The sequence below is a fragment of the Chelon labrosus genome, assembly GCF_963514085.1.
Source record: "Chelon labrosus genome assembly, chromosome: 19".
Lineage (NCBI taxonomy): Eukaryota > Metazoa > Chordata > Actinopteri > Mugiliformes > Mugilidae > Chelon > Chelon labrosus.
The window spans coordinates 1605557-1621569 of record NC_140352.1 but is presented as its reverse complement, the minus strand read 5'-3'; the positions used below and the strand labels follow the sequence as shown (position 1 = coordinate 1621569).

The following is a 16013-nucleotide window of genomic DNA, read 5'->3' as shown; positions in this document are numbered from 1 at the left end:
AATAGTAAATAGATAAACTGGTTAGACTGGTTCTAGGAATGTGAGGTGGGGTGAGATGGAGAGAGAGAGAGAGAGAGAGAGAGACTATTGAGAATATTGCACTTATGGACTATTGCACATTTATCAGGGAACTACAGAACAGATTGCACACATAATAATATACAAGTCAGCTATTGCACATGTAATTAAAGTGAGGTAGTGTTTGGTTATTTTTTTTGCACAAGTTCAGTAGTTATTGTTTTACCATCAGTCTGACTGTGGCAGGGAAGAAGCTGCTGAAGAAGCGAGTTCTATGTGTGATGATACTGTCTGCTCTGCTGTGTCTCAGGTTGTACGTTCAGTGTTTGTGTCTGAGCAGAGAGTGAGCTGCGTGGAGTGAGTCTCTGATGATTCCCTCTGCTCGTTTCCTGCATCGCTGCACGTACATACAGTCCATGGAAGCATGGAAGGAAGTTCTGTCCCTATAATCCTCTCCGCTGTCTTTATGACTCTTTGCCTTCCTCTCTGCCTGTGTGGTGTTGCCGTACCAGACAGTGATGCCTGCGGTGAGGATGCTCTCTATCAGCCCTCTGTAGGCCTGGGTGAGGGGGCGGTGGTTCAGACCACTTTGTTCCCACAACTTTTTATTGTTTCCTTGGAAGAAGAGGACATTTCTTTCTTGTAGTTTTCCATCAGTTGTTATTCAGAGATGACTGATATTAACACGACTATTAAAACCAGTAGCTACTGTACCTTTGAGAGTATTAGTGTAAAAACTGACTACACCATCAGATCACAACAGCTTCTTGCTTTGCTCTTCATTTATTGCAGCAGATAATGATTCTAAGCAGAAATTAAAGGGTCTGGTTACAGCAGCAGACTGAGTGTAAAGAGAAAACCAACCAAAACCTTCTCTCACACTCAAGCTACAGATTTTATAAACACTTTTAAAATGGACCTGTAGTTTTCTGTGAAGGTTCTCAGTCCTTCAGGAACTGGAGGAATCTGTTTTGATCCTGATCCCGTTTTCCAGAAACCCTACAGGTCCAGTTTCCCTTGTTTCAGGTTTGTTGTTGATCTCATACTAATCACACATATGAAACAACATAATTAATGAGAGAAAAGAAATAAAGTTTGTCCCGGAGATTTACTGCACAGGACGGATCTTCATGCTGATGGACTTCAGGGAGTAGTCATTACCCTTCCAGTAATACTACTCCACTCCAAGAGCATGGATAGTACCGTCAGCTCCCCAGCGATAAACTCCATTAGCATTTGTATAGTGGCAACTATTGTACCAGAATGCCCCCAGATATAGTCTGGCACAGTTATCAGGTGAGGGGTCCTGATCTTTGTCAAAAGTGGAGAACTTCTGTCCATTGTGATATGTCAGGGAGTCTCCTGTAGAAACATGGAGAAGAAACAGCTGAACTTCATCTACAACCAACAATATATGAACAGATGTTTTGATTTAGTCAAAGTTCTCTCTGAGCATTTCCTCTTTGCAGAGCATCATGATGATCTGTGACTAAACACAGACACTGGAGAAAACTTCTTGTTCTAAGTTAATGTGTGCAGTTTTATTCTGATGGAGCTGAGAGACAATGATCTCCTGGAGAATCAGAAGTCACTGAATCTGAACATACAGGAAAAGGTTTTTTGTGTTCTTTAGAATTATCTACATTTCTTCATAAAAATGACTGAAAACAACAGAAGTCCTGAAAGTAGAGAAAGAGAACCCAATCAAACACATGAGACAGAAATACTAAATTTTGATATTTGTTTTTTCAATAAATGAATCATTTGTTCATATCAGTGAGTTGTTAAAGTCAGTGAAGCTTTGTTTCCAGTATCTGCTGTGACTTCCTTGTAACATAATGTTTGTGGTAACTGCTGATAAGAATATTTACTGAGGGGGTGGAAAAACTGATCTCCACCTGGTAATCAGACACTTTAGACTCAGACTTAGATGAACTTTATTCATCCACAAGGGAATTTGTTTGGTCACAGAATATATATTATATACACAGGGATGATAGTAAGGTATAACATGGAGTTATCTGTTACAGAAAGGTGAGTTGTTGTCCAGCTGGACTGAGAATGGTATGAATGACGTCCTGTAGCGTTCAGTGTGGGAGAGGAGCTGGATCAGTCTGTTGGAGAAGGAGCTCCGCTGCCCCTCTATAGTCTGGTGTAGTGGATGTGACGGATTGTCCATGATGGAGAGCAGTTTGTCCTTGTGTCCTCCTGTCCCTCACTGAGACAAACGTCTCCGACTCACTGCCAATGACATGACCAGCCTTTTGGATCAGTTTGTCGATCCTACTTATGTCCTTTTTGCTGGAGCTGCTCCCCCAACAAACCACAGCAAAGTACAGGGCACTCGCAACAACAGACTGGTAGAACATCTCCAGCATCTTGCTGCATACGTTGAAAGACCTAAGCTTCGTCAGGAAGTAGAGTCTACTCAGTCCCTTCTTGTCCACAGCATCACTGTTGTCCCTCCAGTCCAGTCTGCTGTTCATGTGGACTCCCAGGTACTTATATTGGTCCACTACTTCCACCTCCAGGCCCTGGATGGTGATGGGCTCCGCTGGTGTCCTCTTCCTCCTGAAGTCAGTGACCAGCTCCTTGGTCTTGTCCACATTCAGGAGTAGGTGGTTTGCCTGGGACCACTCCACAAAGTCTCCGATCAGTGTCCTGTACTCCTCCTCATGTCCCTCTCTAATACACCCAACCACTGTAGAGTCATCAGAGAACTTCTGCAGGTGTCAGGACCCAGAGCTGGACTGGAAATCAGAGGTGTAAAGAGTCAACAGAAATAGAGACAGGACAGTCCTCTGTGGTGCCCCCACATTACTGACAACAGTATCAGACAGGGAGCCCCCCACCTGCACAAACTGGGGCCTGTTAGACAAGTAATCAGTAATCCAGGAGACCGTGGAGGAGCTAACACCCATCCTGAGCAGCTTCTCACTCATCAGAAAGGGCTGAATGCTGAATGGTGTTAAAAGCACTGGACCCCCGATACACTCCGTTGGGGTTGGTTTTGTAACAGGTGTTGTACCAGAACGCCCCCAGGAACTTTCTGGCACAGTTTCTGGACCAGGGGCCTCATGTACAAAGACTTTCCTTCTAAAACGTGGCGCACACTCAGATCCAGAAGCACATTTCCTTTGTTCATCACAATCAACTTGTAATTGAGCGCACATGTTGTACCCGACCCCTCCCTGTCTACGCCCCCTTTTGAATATGCAAATTAGATTGCTCCTGCTGCAAATTGCTCTTTAATGTTGACCTGTTCAGATGCATTGTGGGTATTTGATATACCTGGCTGACATGAGGATAACTCCGTCCCACAGGGCTGGCATGGCTCTGCTCAGGGTCGACCAGCACAGTCCCGATTGGTCAGACTAATAGTTTTCACATTGATGACAGTTTCCCAGCATCACCTCTAAGTGTCTCCAGAGGATCAACAGCTGTAGAAGCCAGCGTAGCCAGACATGACGTTGGTGAAGGAACGTACAAGTTCACGATCATTTCACTCTTGATACATCTGAACTTTTCCATGAACAAGAACGTACAGAACGTTTTTGTACGCACGCAACCTTCGTACCAGGGGCAGGCAGCAGCAGCCCGTTGGTGAGCAGTGAAACAGAGAACATGTTGGCGGGAACGAGGAGCCCGAGGTAAACTTCACCATAGACATATAAACATTCAGTACAACGGGAAAAAAGCAACAAAAACTCACATGTATAAAACTAGCTTGTTTCATTTATTTTGAATAGACACCAACAGACTGAAAAAACTAAAAACCACCTCCTGTTCTAAAAGTAAAACTAGAATAAAACATCAAACAAATGCATTAGGAGGGTTCTCATACCATTCATTCATTTTGTTCACACAGAGGAAAAGAAAAAGCACAACTTCTTGTAGGGATAAACTGAGGTAGTCAGGTAGCAACTGGCAACTTTGGTAACTTCATTAGAAGAAACTAACTCAACTAACTTGTTGCACACACGTTTTTTTTCCTCGCACCAGTGACAGACATGTCGGGGTGATGCCGTCTTATGTGCGTTAGCATGTTTGATGTGTTTCCAGTGACGTACTTCACCTCCACCAAACATCGTGGGCAGACAGTCTTTGTCCGGTCCACCACTCGCTGCCATCACCGTTATGTTGCACCAGGAACCAAAGTGTTCCCACACTGGTGATTTAAATGAAGCTCCACACTTCTCTTAGTACATCTATGCTCCACACTCTCAATGACTTTTCTTCTTCGTCTGTTTTTCTTCTTCTGCAGACTAATGACGTTAGCTGCAGCTTTTAGCTCATAACCTCCACCTGGATTGAAGTGAGGACTCGACTTTTTCTTTTATTTAATAAACTACTCACTCAGACGTATTCGCCGTATGACTGCGTGCGCCGAACCGTGACGTGTGATTACGTGATAATAGTAAACCGGCCTCCAGGAACAGGGGAACCTTAATGCCGGTAGCGGCTCGTCTTCTGGGGGAGGTCATCTGACCCCAGACACACATTCCCGGACCCCTCCCCTCCTCCAGCTTAACTCACTCACACATGTAGGGCTTTGGGGGCATGCACACCATGGGGGGCGCAGCGGGGGGGGGGGGGGGGGGCATCTAAGTGCCCTCGTTTGCTGCGCCCTGGGATGACATGCTTCTCAGTTTTAATCACACTTAGTCATTAAACATATGGAACACTGACAGCACACAATCACTCATGGGGGGTGGGCTATGCAGTGTCTGGTGGGCGGGGCCGTTCAGGAGGATGGGACCCCTTGTGTGGCCTCACCTCCAGCGCAGTGTGGTCACTACCTCCCAATTTTAATGCCGGGGTCCCTGGGCGTGTGGCTTGGGCGAGGGGGCGGGTGCTGGCCCATCCCGGGCGGCCGTCTGGGGCGGCCTGGTCCTTGGCCTGGCGTATCCCTCTTTTTCTCTCCACCCCCCCCCCCCCCCCCCCTCTCAACTCCTGTCCACTCTATCTTCTCTTCACTTTCTCTCTCCTTGTCAGGTTCGGCAATATTATGTAAAGGTCCATCCATCAACATGTATAAACAATAAAATAAAATTAAATAAGATTATCAAGAGGAGCCTTATTATCCATAAAGCTCCCCTTGGCAAATCAAAATCTGCTCAGCACAACATAATGAACAGACCATTATTCTGCTTGTTTCGATGCTGGACAGGACAAAAAAAAAAAAAAAATAAAAAAAATAATAAATAAATAAATAATAAAAAAAATAAAATAAAAAAGATAATAGTAATAATAATAATAATCATTAAGATATGTAGATATACATGTTCTTTGTTTCCTTGCACATACAGCTGTATAAATGTAAGCATTGGAGTAAGCATTGGCCACTGCAGCCAAAACGATGGCGGCGTGCGCGAGTGCAGCGGCTTACGGCTCTCTAGTTTGGTGCTCAGTATGGCTGTTTTTCGTATGTGTGAGTGTTGTGTTGGAGCATTGTCAAGCAAATTTTGAAGGGAATTATGTCTATAGTCGTCAAGAACTCATAAACTGTGGATTACAACTCAATGGAGTAATTACTCAAGACTTCCATCGAACTAACAGCATCCCCACGGCAATAGCCAGACCACTGGGCTCTCTCTGGATTGTTGTCGGCTCTGTCAAACAGCGGAGGCGGCGGAGGGAGAGGAAGCAAAAGCGGGGCTGCAGAGCCGGATTACTTGCTAGGCTACGAAAACAACCCCACAAGCCACCGCTACCAAGCATATTTCTGTCCAACGCCAGGTCCTTCGTCAACAAAATGGACGAGATGGAAGTGCTGCTGGCGAAAAACAACTTTATGCGAGACTGCTGTGTACTAGTGATAACGGAAACCTGGCTTCACTCGGATATCCCCGACGCTGCGGTACAACTGGCGGGCCGCACAACACACCGGCAGGACCGTAGCAAAGTGTCCGGTAAGACAAGAGGAGGAGGACTGTGTGTATATGTGCACAACACCTGGGGTTCGAACAGCAGGATTATACACAGCCATTGCTCCCCGGATATCGAGGCTATGTCAGTCATGTGCAGACCGTTTTACCTACCGAGGGAACTGACTGTTGTGATTATCACGGCTGTATACATACCCCCAGATGCTAATGTTAGCTCAGCGCTAGCCCATCTGCACTCCACCATAAACAGACAGCTGCAGGCTCACCCTGATGGCGTCCACATCATAGCTGGAGACTTTAACCAGGCACGCTTAGGGACTGTACTGCCAGAATTCACCCAGTATGTGAAATGTGCCACCAGAGGCCAGAACACATTAGATCACGTTTATTCAAACATTAAGCATGCATATAGAGCAGTTCCCTCCCCTCACTTAGGACTCTCAGACCATATTTCACTGTTTCTTATCCCCGCATATACACCCTGCAGGAAGAGAGCTAGGCCTGTCGTAAAGACAATCAAAACCTGGCCGGAGGGGGCTCTAGCACAGCTACAAGACTGCTTTGAACACACTGTGTGGGACATATTTGCACAACCTGACTTGGATGAATACACCCAAACTGTGCTGTTCTACATTACAGCTTGTGTGGACACAGTCACTGTGAACAAAAAAGTCAGAGTTTTTCCAAACCAGAAACCATGTATGAACAAGACAGTACAGACTCTTCTCAAAGCCCGTGATGCTGCATTCAGGTCTGGGGATACAGCCAGGTACAGTTCAGCCAGAGCTGACCTGAAAAGGGCCATCAGGGAGGCGAAACAGGACTACAAGAAACAAATAGAGGACCACTTCACAGACAATGACCCAAGGCGGGCATGGCAGGGAATAAAGAGCATCACAAACTAAAAGGGCAGCAACTCCACGGTCTCCAACACAGACGCCTCGCTAGCAGATGAACTAAACTGTTTCTTTGCTCGCTTCGAGGTCAAGAGTCCAACATCGGGTGTGCTGCCTTCACCTGCTTCCAGCACCTACCATCTTACAGTACAAGAGGATGATGTGAGGAGGGTGCTTAGATCAGTGAACCCAAGGAAGGCTGCTGGCCCAGACGGAGTACCTGGGAAGGTGCTCAAGGAATGCGCTGACCAGCTTACTGCTGTCTTCACCAACATCTTCAATCTGTCCCTTGCCCAGGCCGCCATTCCATCCTGCCTGAAAACATCCACCATCATCCCGGTTCCCAAAAAGCCCTCCCCCAGCAGTCTGAATGACTATAGACCAATTGCACTCACACCGGTAGTCATGAAGTGCTTTGAGAGGCTGGTATTAAAACACATCAAAACCAGTCTCCCATCGACCCTGGATCCGCACCAGTTTGCCTATAGAGCGAACAGGTCAACGGATGATGCCATCTCCATAGCTCTTCATACAGCCCTAAACCATCTAGAGCAGAGTGGGACATATGTGAGGATGCTCTTCGTAGATTACAGCTCAGCATTCAACACAATCATCCCAAACATTCTCATCAGGAAGCTGTCTGACCTTGGCCTCTCCTCTCATATCTGCCGCTGGATTATGGACTTCCTAATCAACAGGCCCCAATGTGTGAAGCTTGGCCCCCACAAATCCTCCAACCTCACTCTCAGCACCGGCTCCCCTCAGGGCTGTGTGTTGAGTCCTCTGTTGTACTCATTGTACACCCATGACTGTAAGCCCTCTTACCCCAGCAACACCATCATAAAGTTCGCCGACGACACCACACTGGTCGGACTCATTACAGGAGGAGATGAGGCGGCCTACAGATCTGAGGTCCAAAGACTAGTCACATGGTGCACAGAAAACAACTTGTCTCTCAACACTGGGAAAACCAAAGAACTAGTCATAGACTTCAGAAAGTGCAGCGCCGACCCCCTCCGTCTCTTCATCAATGGGGACCCTGTAGAGAGGGTACACAACTTCAAATACCTGGGAACCCTGATCTCGGACCGACTCACGTGGATGGACAACACCACAGCAGTGGTAAAGAAGGCACAACAGCGCCTGCATTTTCTCAGACTTCTTAAAAAAAACAACTTGTCTGAAAAGCTGATGGTGCTCTTCTACCGCTCCTCCACAGAGAGCATCCTGGTGTACTGTGTGTCAGTATGGTATGCTGGATGCTCTGTAGCAGACAAAAAACGTATACAGAGAGTGATCAACACAGCACAGAAGATCATTGGTTGTTCTCTACCCTCACTAGAGGAAACTGCCAACTCAAGACTGCTCTCAAAAGCCACAAAAATCACACAGGACTGTTCTCACCCTGGTCACTCACTGTTTGAACTCTTGCCCTCAGGGAGACGCTATAGATGTCTAAAAACAGGGACTAGCAGGTTTAGGAATAGCTTCTTTCCCAAGGCAATATCAATTTTGAATGGAGCTAAACTTTTTTAATAATGCTATTTGCATTGTTACTCAGCACTTTACGCTCATTTATTTCTTTCCTATTATTTATTACATGCTTTCATTATTTATTACACAGGCTGCATGGAGGATGTTTGCAAGGTTGCAATGGATGGTGGGTGGATGTATTGAAACGTGTGTATGCATGTGTATGTGTGTGTGTGTGGAGGAGGGTGTAAATATTGCAATGAATGTGTTGTAAAATGGATTTTTTATTAGTGTATATGTGTTGACACACTTTACTGGAGTGGCTCTATGAATCTCATTGTACCTAAATGCAATGACAATAAAGGCATTCATTCATTCATTCATTCATTCATTCATTCATTAAAAAAAAAATCACATTAAAGAGTAGAGTTTAGACCTGCTCTATGTAAAAGCCAGCCAGGCAGTCACAGTGTTTTATTATGATTTGCATACTTTGTCTATTTTCTTGTCCCAATGATTGTCAATATTAGTAGTTAAAATCACTGGATATAAAAACGATGAATCTAAATCAGTAACATGTCAACGCTGTAATACAGATGTCTCATTTCCATGTCAGGATCTGGTTATTATAGACACAGATTCAATATTTAACTGTCATGTGTCATCACAGTAACAGCTGTAAACACTCGTGACCTGAACACTGAACATAGAAGGAGTAGAACGTTTAGAATCATCAGAGAACGTTACAGACGTTGTTTTTGGTTCCTATCAGTTTCCTGAATATATGTTTAAATGATAGACATTAACTTAGAGCACTTTGTAGAAGACATTTAATAAAGTTCACGTATCGCAGCAACGGGCCAACCCGCTCAATGAGGCGTCTATGTATATATGTCTATGAACTTCACACCCGCCACCTTTGTTTGCTTTGTTGTTGTTCGGGGTTCAGTGACCTTTGACCTCTGGTCCTTCTGCTCCAAAATGGCCGAACAGAAAGTGTCCGGAAGTTTTCAAACAAAACAGAACTCGGTTTATTAAGTGTTTATCGTAATAAAAACACCAGTTTAATTGAATTTAGATTAAAAAACACTTACGTTGATTAAAATATAGAATACAACTTCCGCTTAGCGTGAGCCAAAATAAAACCTTCTAGAACCAAGCACTTTGCTCAGGTGAAATGCATTCTGGTACATGTAGGCAGAGTTAATAACGTGAGGACTAAGAGGACATTTCTTTCTTGTGGTTTTCCATCAGTTGTTATTCAGAGATGACTGATATTAACACGACTATTAAAACCAGTAGCTACTGTACCTTTGAGAGTATTAGTGTAAAAACTGACCACACCATCAGATCACAACAACTTCTTGCTTTGCTCTTCATTTATTGCAGCAGATAATGATTCTAAGCAGAAATTAAAGGGTCTGGTTACAGCAGCAGACTGAGTGTAAAGAGAAAAACAACCAAAACCTTCTCTCACACTCAAGCTACAGATTTTATTAACACTTTTAAAATGGACCTGTAGTTTTCTGTGAAGGTTCTCAGTCCTTCAGGAACTGGAGGAATCTGTTTTGATCCTGATCCCGTCTTCCAGAAACCCTACAGGTCCAGTTTCCCTTGTTTCAGGTTTGTTGTTGATCTCATACTAATCACACATATGAAGCAACATAATTAATGAGAGAAAAGAAATAAAGTTTGTCCTGGAGATTTACTGCACAGGACGGATCTTCATGCTGATGGACTTCAGGGAGTAGTCAGTACCCTTCCACTTTCTCCAATCCACTCCAACAGCATAGATAGTACCGTCAGCTCCCCAGCGATAAACTCCGTTGGGGTTTGTATTGTAACAACCATTGTACCAGAACGCCCCCAGATGATATCTGGCACAGTTTCTAGGTACGGAGTCCTGGTCTTTGTCAAAAGTGCTGAACTTCTGTCCATTGTGCAATGTCAGGGAGTCTCCTGTAGAAACATGGAGAAGAAACAGCTGAACTTCATCTACAACCAACAATATATGAACAGATGTTTTGATTTAGTCAAAGTTCTCTCTGAGCATTTCCTCTTTGCAGAGCATCATGATGATCTGTGACTAAACACTGGGACACTGGAGAAAACTTCTTGTTCTAAGTTAATGTGTGCAGTTTTATTCTGATGGAGCTGAGAGACGATGATCTCCTGGAGAATCAGAAGTCACTGAATCTGAACATACAGTAAAAGGTTTTGTGTTCTTTAGAATTATCTACATTTCTTCATAAAAATGACTGAAAACAACAGAAGTCCTGAAAGTAGACAAAGAGAACCCAATCAAACACATGAGACAGAAATATTATACTTTGGTATTTGTTTGTTTAATAAAATGAATCATTTGTTCATATCAGTGAGTTGTTGAAGTCAGTGCCTCCTTGTGTCCAGTATCTGCTGTGACCTCCTTGTAACTAAATGTTTCTGGTAACTGCTGATCAGTGGTCTACAGCAGCTTGGAGGAATTTTAGCCCATTCCTCAGAACAGAACCACTTCAGTTCTGAGATGTTGGTGGGTTTCCTCACATCAACTGCTTGCTTCAGGTCCTTCCACAACATTTCTATTGGATTAAGGTCAGGACATTGACTTGGCCGTTCCTAAACATTCATCTTGTTCTTCTTTAACCGTTCTTTTGTAGAACCACTTGTGTTCTTGGTTCTCGTTGTCTTGCTGCATGACCCAGTTTCTCTTCACATTCAGCTCATGGACAGATGTCCTGACATTTTCTTTTAGAGTTCACTGGTAGAATTCAGAATTCATTGGTCCATCAATGAGGACAAGCCGTCCTGGTCCAGATGCAGCAGAACAGGCCCAAACCAGGACATTAGCACCCCCATGTTTGATGGAGGGATGAGGTTCTGATGCTGGAATGATGCAGTGTTGTTTCATCTCATTTAAACCAGACTGTTCTACTTTGGTCTCATCTGTCCACTAAACATTGTCCCAATAGTCTTCTGTCTTGTCCACATGATGTTTAGAAATGTTCTTCTTGGAGAGCAGTGTCTTTGTCCATCACACCATGGTTGTTCAGTGGATTCATCAACATTAACATCAGCCAATGTGAGAGAGGCCTTTAGCTGCTTAGAAGTTCCCCTGGGTTCCTTTGGCACCTCTCAGACTATTATGGAGTGATCTTTTTTGGTGGGCCACTCCTGTGGAGGGGAACAGTCGTCTTCAATCTGTCTGACTGTGGATTATTTGTGGGTTCCAAACTCTATAGAGATGGTTCTGGAACCTTTTCCAGCCTGATGAGCAACAACAACTCTTTCTCTGAGCTCCTCAGAAAGCTCTTTTGTCCACAAACATGTGTTGTGAAGATCAGACTGAGACAAATCCCTGATTTATTTAAACTAAACCAGGAACTGAACCACACCTGAGTCTCATTATATTGATGGAAACACTTTTGAACACATGGGCTCTGATTTAATCCTAGAGGAGCACCTCTCTGATATGTAATATTGGCTCATTCCTCAGAACTGAAGTGGTTCTGTTCTGAGGAATGGGCTAAAAGTCCTCCAGCTTCACAAAAGCCTACTTTCCTTCAGTGATGTAATCATGTATTTACCCACCTGCCCCTCCGTCGGTGAATCCAGACACTCTCAGTGTGTATCCAGAGGATTCTGGGTCGATGGAAAATGAGGAGTAACGAGCGTACGCCTTGTTTCCACTGAAGTCCTCCATGTCTACCAACAGCTCGTACTTTTTCTTCATTGTGAGTTGGAAGACACTTTCAAGACCTAAAATCAAACAGAAATCTTTATGGACACGTGTCTGTCCATGACGTCAACTCAGAGTCTAATGTTTGGTTCTTTACCATGACTCACCGAGCCAGTACTCTCCAGCAGCATTCCCAAAGCCCAGCTTATACTGATCCCAGGGCATGTAGAAGTTCACCGAGCCATCCATCCTCCTCTGGAACACCTGTGTGTGTGTGTTGGGGGGGGGGGCGTGCAGGAAGGGGAAGGTGGTCAACTATGTCCAACAGGTCACGTTTCCAGACCAAAACATTGTCACATTAAAGAACCAGCTGCTTTTGTAATCTCTTAAAAACTGGTGCATCAGTTGTTTCATTTAAAAATGTAAAACTCTAGACTGAGAAGTAACAAGATCTTTAATCAAGAATGATTTGTTTGTAGGAGAGCAGACACTTGACAGAAGTATCTTGGTCATATCAAAGAGGAGTTAAAAACTCACCGTCCACCGTCCTTCCAGAGAGTCCATGTCACAGTACACCTACGCACAAACACAAGAAATAAAATATGTCTGTTATTAAAATGTGTCTCCACATGCGTCCCCAGCCAGCACTTGAGATCTGATCTCAGTGTGTGTGTCTGTAAATCAACAGCGCCATCATGTGGTCAGTAGAATATTGTACCAGCTGCTGTCTCTAATGGATCTCTACCTACCGCTGGATCAGAACCATCAACAGCTGCTTGTTGACTTGGAGACATGATCCAGATGTTGGAACAAGATGGAAAGACTCTCACATGTTAAGATCTGATTTATTTATGACGTTAGTTATATTTCCAGGGGAAACTACTCGAGGCTGCATCTTCATTAGCCAGTCATCAGAAACAGAGACTGAAGGTGCCTTTGCTTAAATTGTACTCTGATCAGAACAGAAACTGTCTTTGTCTTCCCCAATCTTCACTAACACAATTAAATAACCTGTACAATATATATATATATATATGTTTGGAAAAAGAAAAACAAACCAACAGAAATGTCTGAAATGTTCCAAATATAATGAACTGTACTTTTTTATGAGCTCAAAAAGTTCTTAAATTTAAAAAAAACTGACTTGTACCAAAACTGATTATTTCATGTCAGACATAAAGGATTAAAAACTAGAGGCATAAATACAACAGCAGTGTAAAACAAAGCCTCTCACTGTTCTTTCACTTCTCATCTCTCTGATAATGTTTCTATTGACACTGAACAACAACAGATTATTAGAGAACATACCTGGACGGCTGACGTAGCTCCGATGGGATAGATGGTGTACACTCCACTTGGTCGGCTGTGGTCATCATTATAGATGTCGCTACAGTCCAGAGGCAGGGTGAGTTCAGAGCAGTTGGTCATCAGTGGAATCAGGAGGAAGAGGAGTCCGGACAGCAGCTGGAACTGAAGAGACGTTTGTTTTATTAAATTAACCGTCTAACACCAAACGTATCGTATTTGATCCATGAGTTTCTGATTCTTCTGCTCCACATCATCAACACTTCCATGTAAAGAATTTAACCCATGTCATCTGCCCCCTGGTGGATTTATCTGTGCTCTACACTCACTAGCTTTTGGCAGCCATTTCCAAAATGGCTCATGGACTTTGTAGTTTCTTCCAGGTAAATCTTTGTGAATTTTGTAAAGGTTAAGAATATTAATTGTATTGTTACTGATATTTCAACATGAATATTTACTTTATTAAAGCATCCTATAATTACTTTATACTCTATTCATTATGTTCATAAGTTGTGGATTAAATATAGCAGGTATATTTCTTTCCAATTTTTCTAAACTAATTGAACTGATTATTTAAAAGATTAAAATATTCATTAATTTATTCCATAATGGTGTAATTGTTTGATATTTATGTGAGTTATATATTAAGCCTAAAGTTGCTTGGTAATTATTGACTTTGTCCATTTTTCCTAAAACAAGTAAATATTTATATATGTTATGTGAATGACAGTGAATTGTTTAAGCTGCCACCTCAGCCTTCCTCTGTGTTCTGTGTGTTGAGCCAGTAAATGACCTTGGGCTGACATCTAGTGGCGAGTCTTTTGTTGTCGGTTGTAACACCGCATTATGTAATAACACCACATTATGTAATAATGTAATAAATTTGCACACCATTATGTAATAATTGCCGCATTTTGTAATAATCTGCCGCATTATGTAATAAACTTCTTGAACGCAATATGTAATACATTTTGCTGCATTATGTAATAAGTTATTACATATTGCGGTTGTTACTACATAATGCGGGTGTTGCCATTTTTTTTTTAGTAAAATGTAACAATTGGTGTATTATGTAAAAACCAACCGAAATTGACATTTTCATTGATTAAAAACAGCATGATAATGTGTATTTTACTCAAAAATGAAAATTAAGAGGACAGTATGTCAACTATTGCTCAGCTTACATTGTAACAATCCACCTTTTAACTTTGGTTGTGCTCATTTAAATGCACAAGGGGTTCTTTTCAATTAATATTTGCAGTCAGATTAGTCATGAGATCAAGTTTGGAGGTAAGTGCTTCTGATAGTTAACCAATTTATAAAATTGTCAACTAAATCTCTGTCTATGCTCAAGCAGCAGTAAAGAAAAGACATACAGCACCAAATAATTAAACATGGGCTGTGCACAGCAGCACCATGTAGTCTAGCCTATTCAATAAATGTCATGTTCCATGTAACCTTAACATTCCTTCATAATGCATATTTCCACCTACAGTAATAGTACCTGCATTAATGTAGCACTGGCAGTGTCACAAAATGGTACTAAGTATTATTCTGACACAAAAATGTAGGATAGCCTATATTATGCAAACCCAGAGTAAGAGACAAAAAATAGTTGCAGAACAAATGACTGATGTCGAACAGTTCATTATTTCAAATGATTTATTCTCTAAATGCCCAATAATGCCTTGTTTAGACAAAGAACAGATACCATCCTGTAGAGGTACAGACATCATGGATGAACAATGTGTAATGAACAGCAAATATTATGGCAATCTTTGATAATAGGCCTAATATCTCAATCAACTAAATGAAAAACAATCCAGCCACAGCATACAGCCTAACACGTCACACACACAATGGAACTGTAGTGGATAATAAAGTGGAAACGTAAAATTTAACAGTGTTCTAGAACTATTACACAGCCTCACTAAAGCATTTTTTTGAGCTCTTGTCCGTTCAGCTACAGGTACATTGAACTCTCCCCTTAGCTTACTAACAATGACCTTGTAGACATCCTCACTCATAGTCTGCTGCTGCCCGTACCCATCAGATGAGACCCAAAGGGTGCAGGTCAGCAGAGTGGTAAATAGAAGATCTGTGGGGGGAGGAAGTCATAATTAAATAGGGAATGTTCTACTGAATATTCAGTATATTCCATGGTAATGCTAATTCTTAATAAACTCTAATATGGCATTACCAATGTGGGAATGTGCCCTATTAACTTATGATTTCTGTTTTGTTAATAATAATAATAATAATAATAATAATGCATAGAATGCAGCTCAAAGTGCTTTACATTTGGAACATTTAACACAATAATAGAAGAAAATAACAATAGTAGACGAACATAAAAATAACAATAATATTATTATTATTATTGTTATTATTATTATTATTAATAATAATAATAATAATAATAACGATAATATATTTTGAGGCTAACACAGCAAGTTAGCCTTAGTATGTTCTTAGCATTTGTTGCGATTATATGGATTTATATACAGCTAACAAAACCAGCCATTTTGAGCAAAGTGGAGCACTATGAATGTCTATAGTAATACTGATGCTTTAGTCTAGGCTACTAGTCTGTTAGCCTACTGCTAATTCTTTAAAATGCTCAAATATTCAAAAAGGTAGCGTAGCATCCTGTCAACTTACGCATAAATGACTCAATAAACTCAATAAACATGGACCTTTTAAAAATATTTTTGCATTATTCCTATCAATAGATTCAAATGTGTGAGAGAGAAGGAA

At 42.2% G+C, this 16013-nt stretch overlaps 1 protein-coding gene across 1 annotated transcript; it reads right to left on the bottom strand.

The window, feature by feature from the left end:
- Window positions 1-9490: 9490 nt before the first annotated feature.
- Window positions 9491-13720, bottom strand: LOC311504601 (microfibril-associated glycoprotein 4-like). Its single transcript, XM_084567790.1, has 5 exons — window positions 13260-13720; window positions 12489-12527; window positions 12119-12215; window positions 11864-12031; window positions 9491-10234 (listed from the first exon to the last, which is right to left on the bottom strand). Exons 1-5 carry the CDS (start codon window positions 13377-13379, stop codon window positions 9981-9983), a joined length of 678 nt encoding a protein of 225 aa, XP_084423916.1. The 5' UTR covers window positions 13380-13720; the 3' UTR covers window positions 9491-9980.
- Between the last annotated feature and the right edge of the window lie 2293 nt (window positions 13721-16013).

Bases quoted from the DNA above. Each gene is read 5' to 3' on its own strand.
- LOC311504601 (XM_084567790.1), bottom strand. From the start codon at position 13,379: ATGACCAACTGCTCTGAACTCACCCTGCCTCTGGACTGTAGCGACATC. The intron at 12,528-13,259 runs GTATGTTCTCTA...GTTTGTGCGTAG, and splicing joins GAGCTACGTCAGCCGTCCAG to GTGTACTGTGACATGGACTC. The intron at 12,032-12,118 runs GTGAGTCATGGT...GTTTGATTTTAG, and splicing joins TGCTGGAGAGTACTGGCTCG to GTCTTGAAAGTGTCTTCCAA.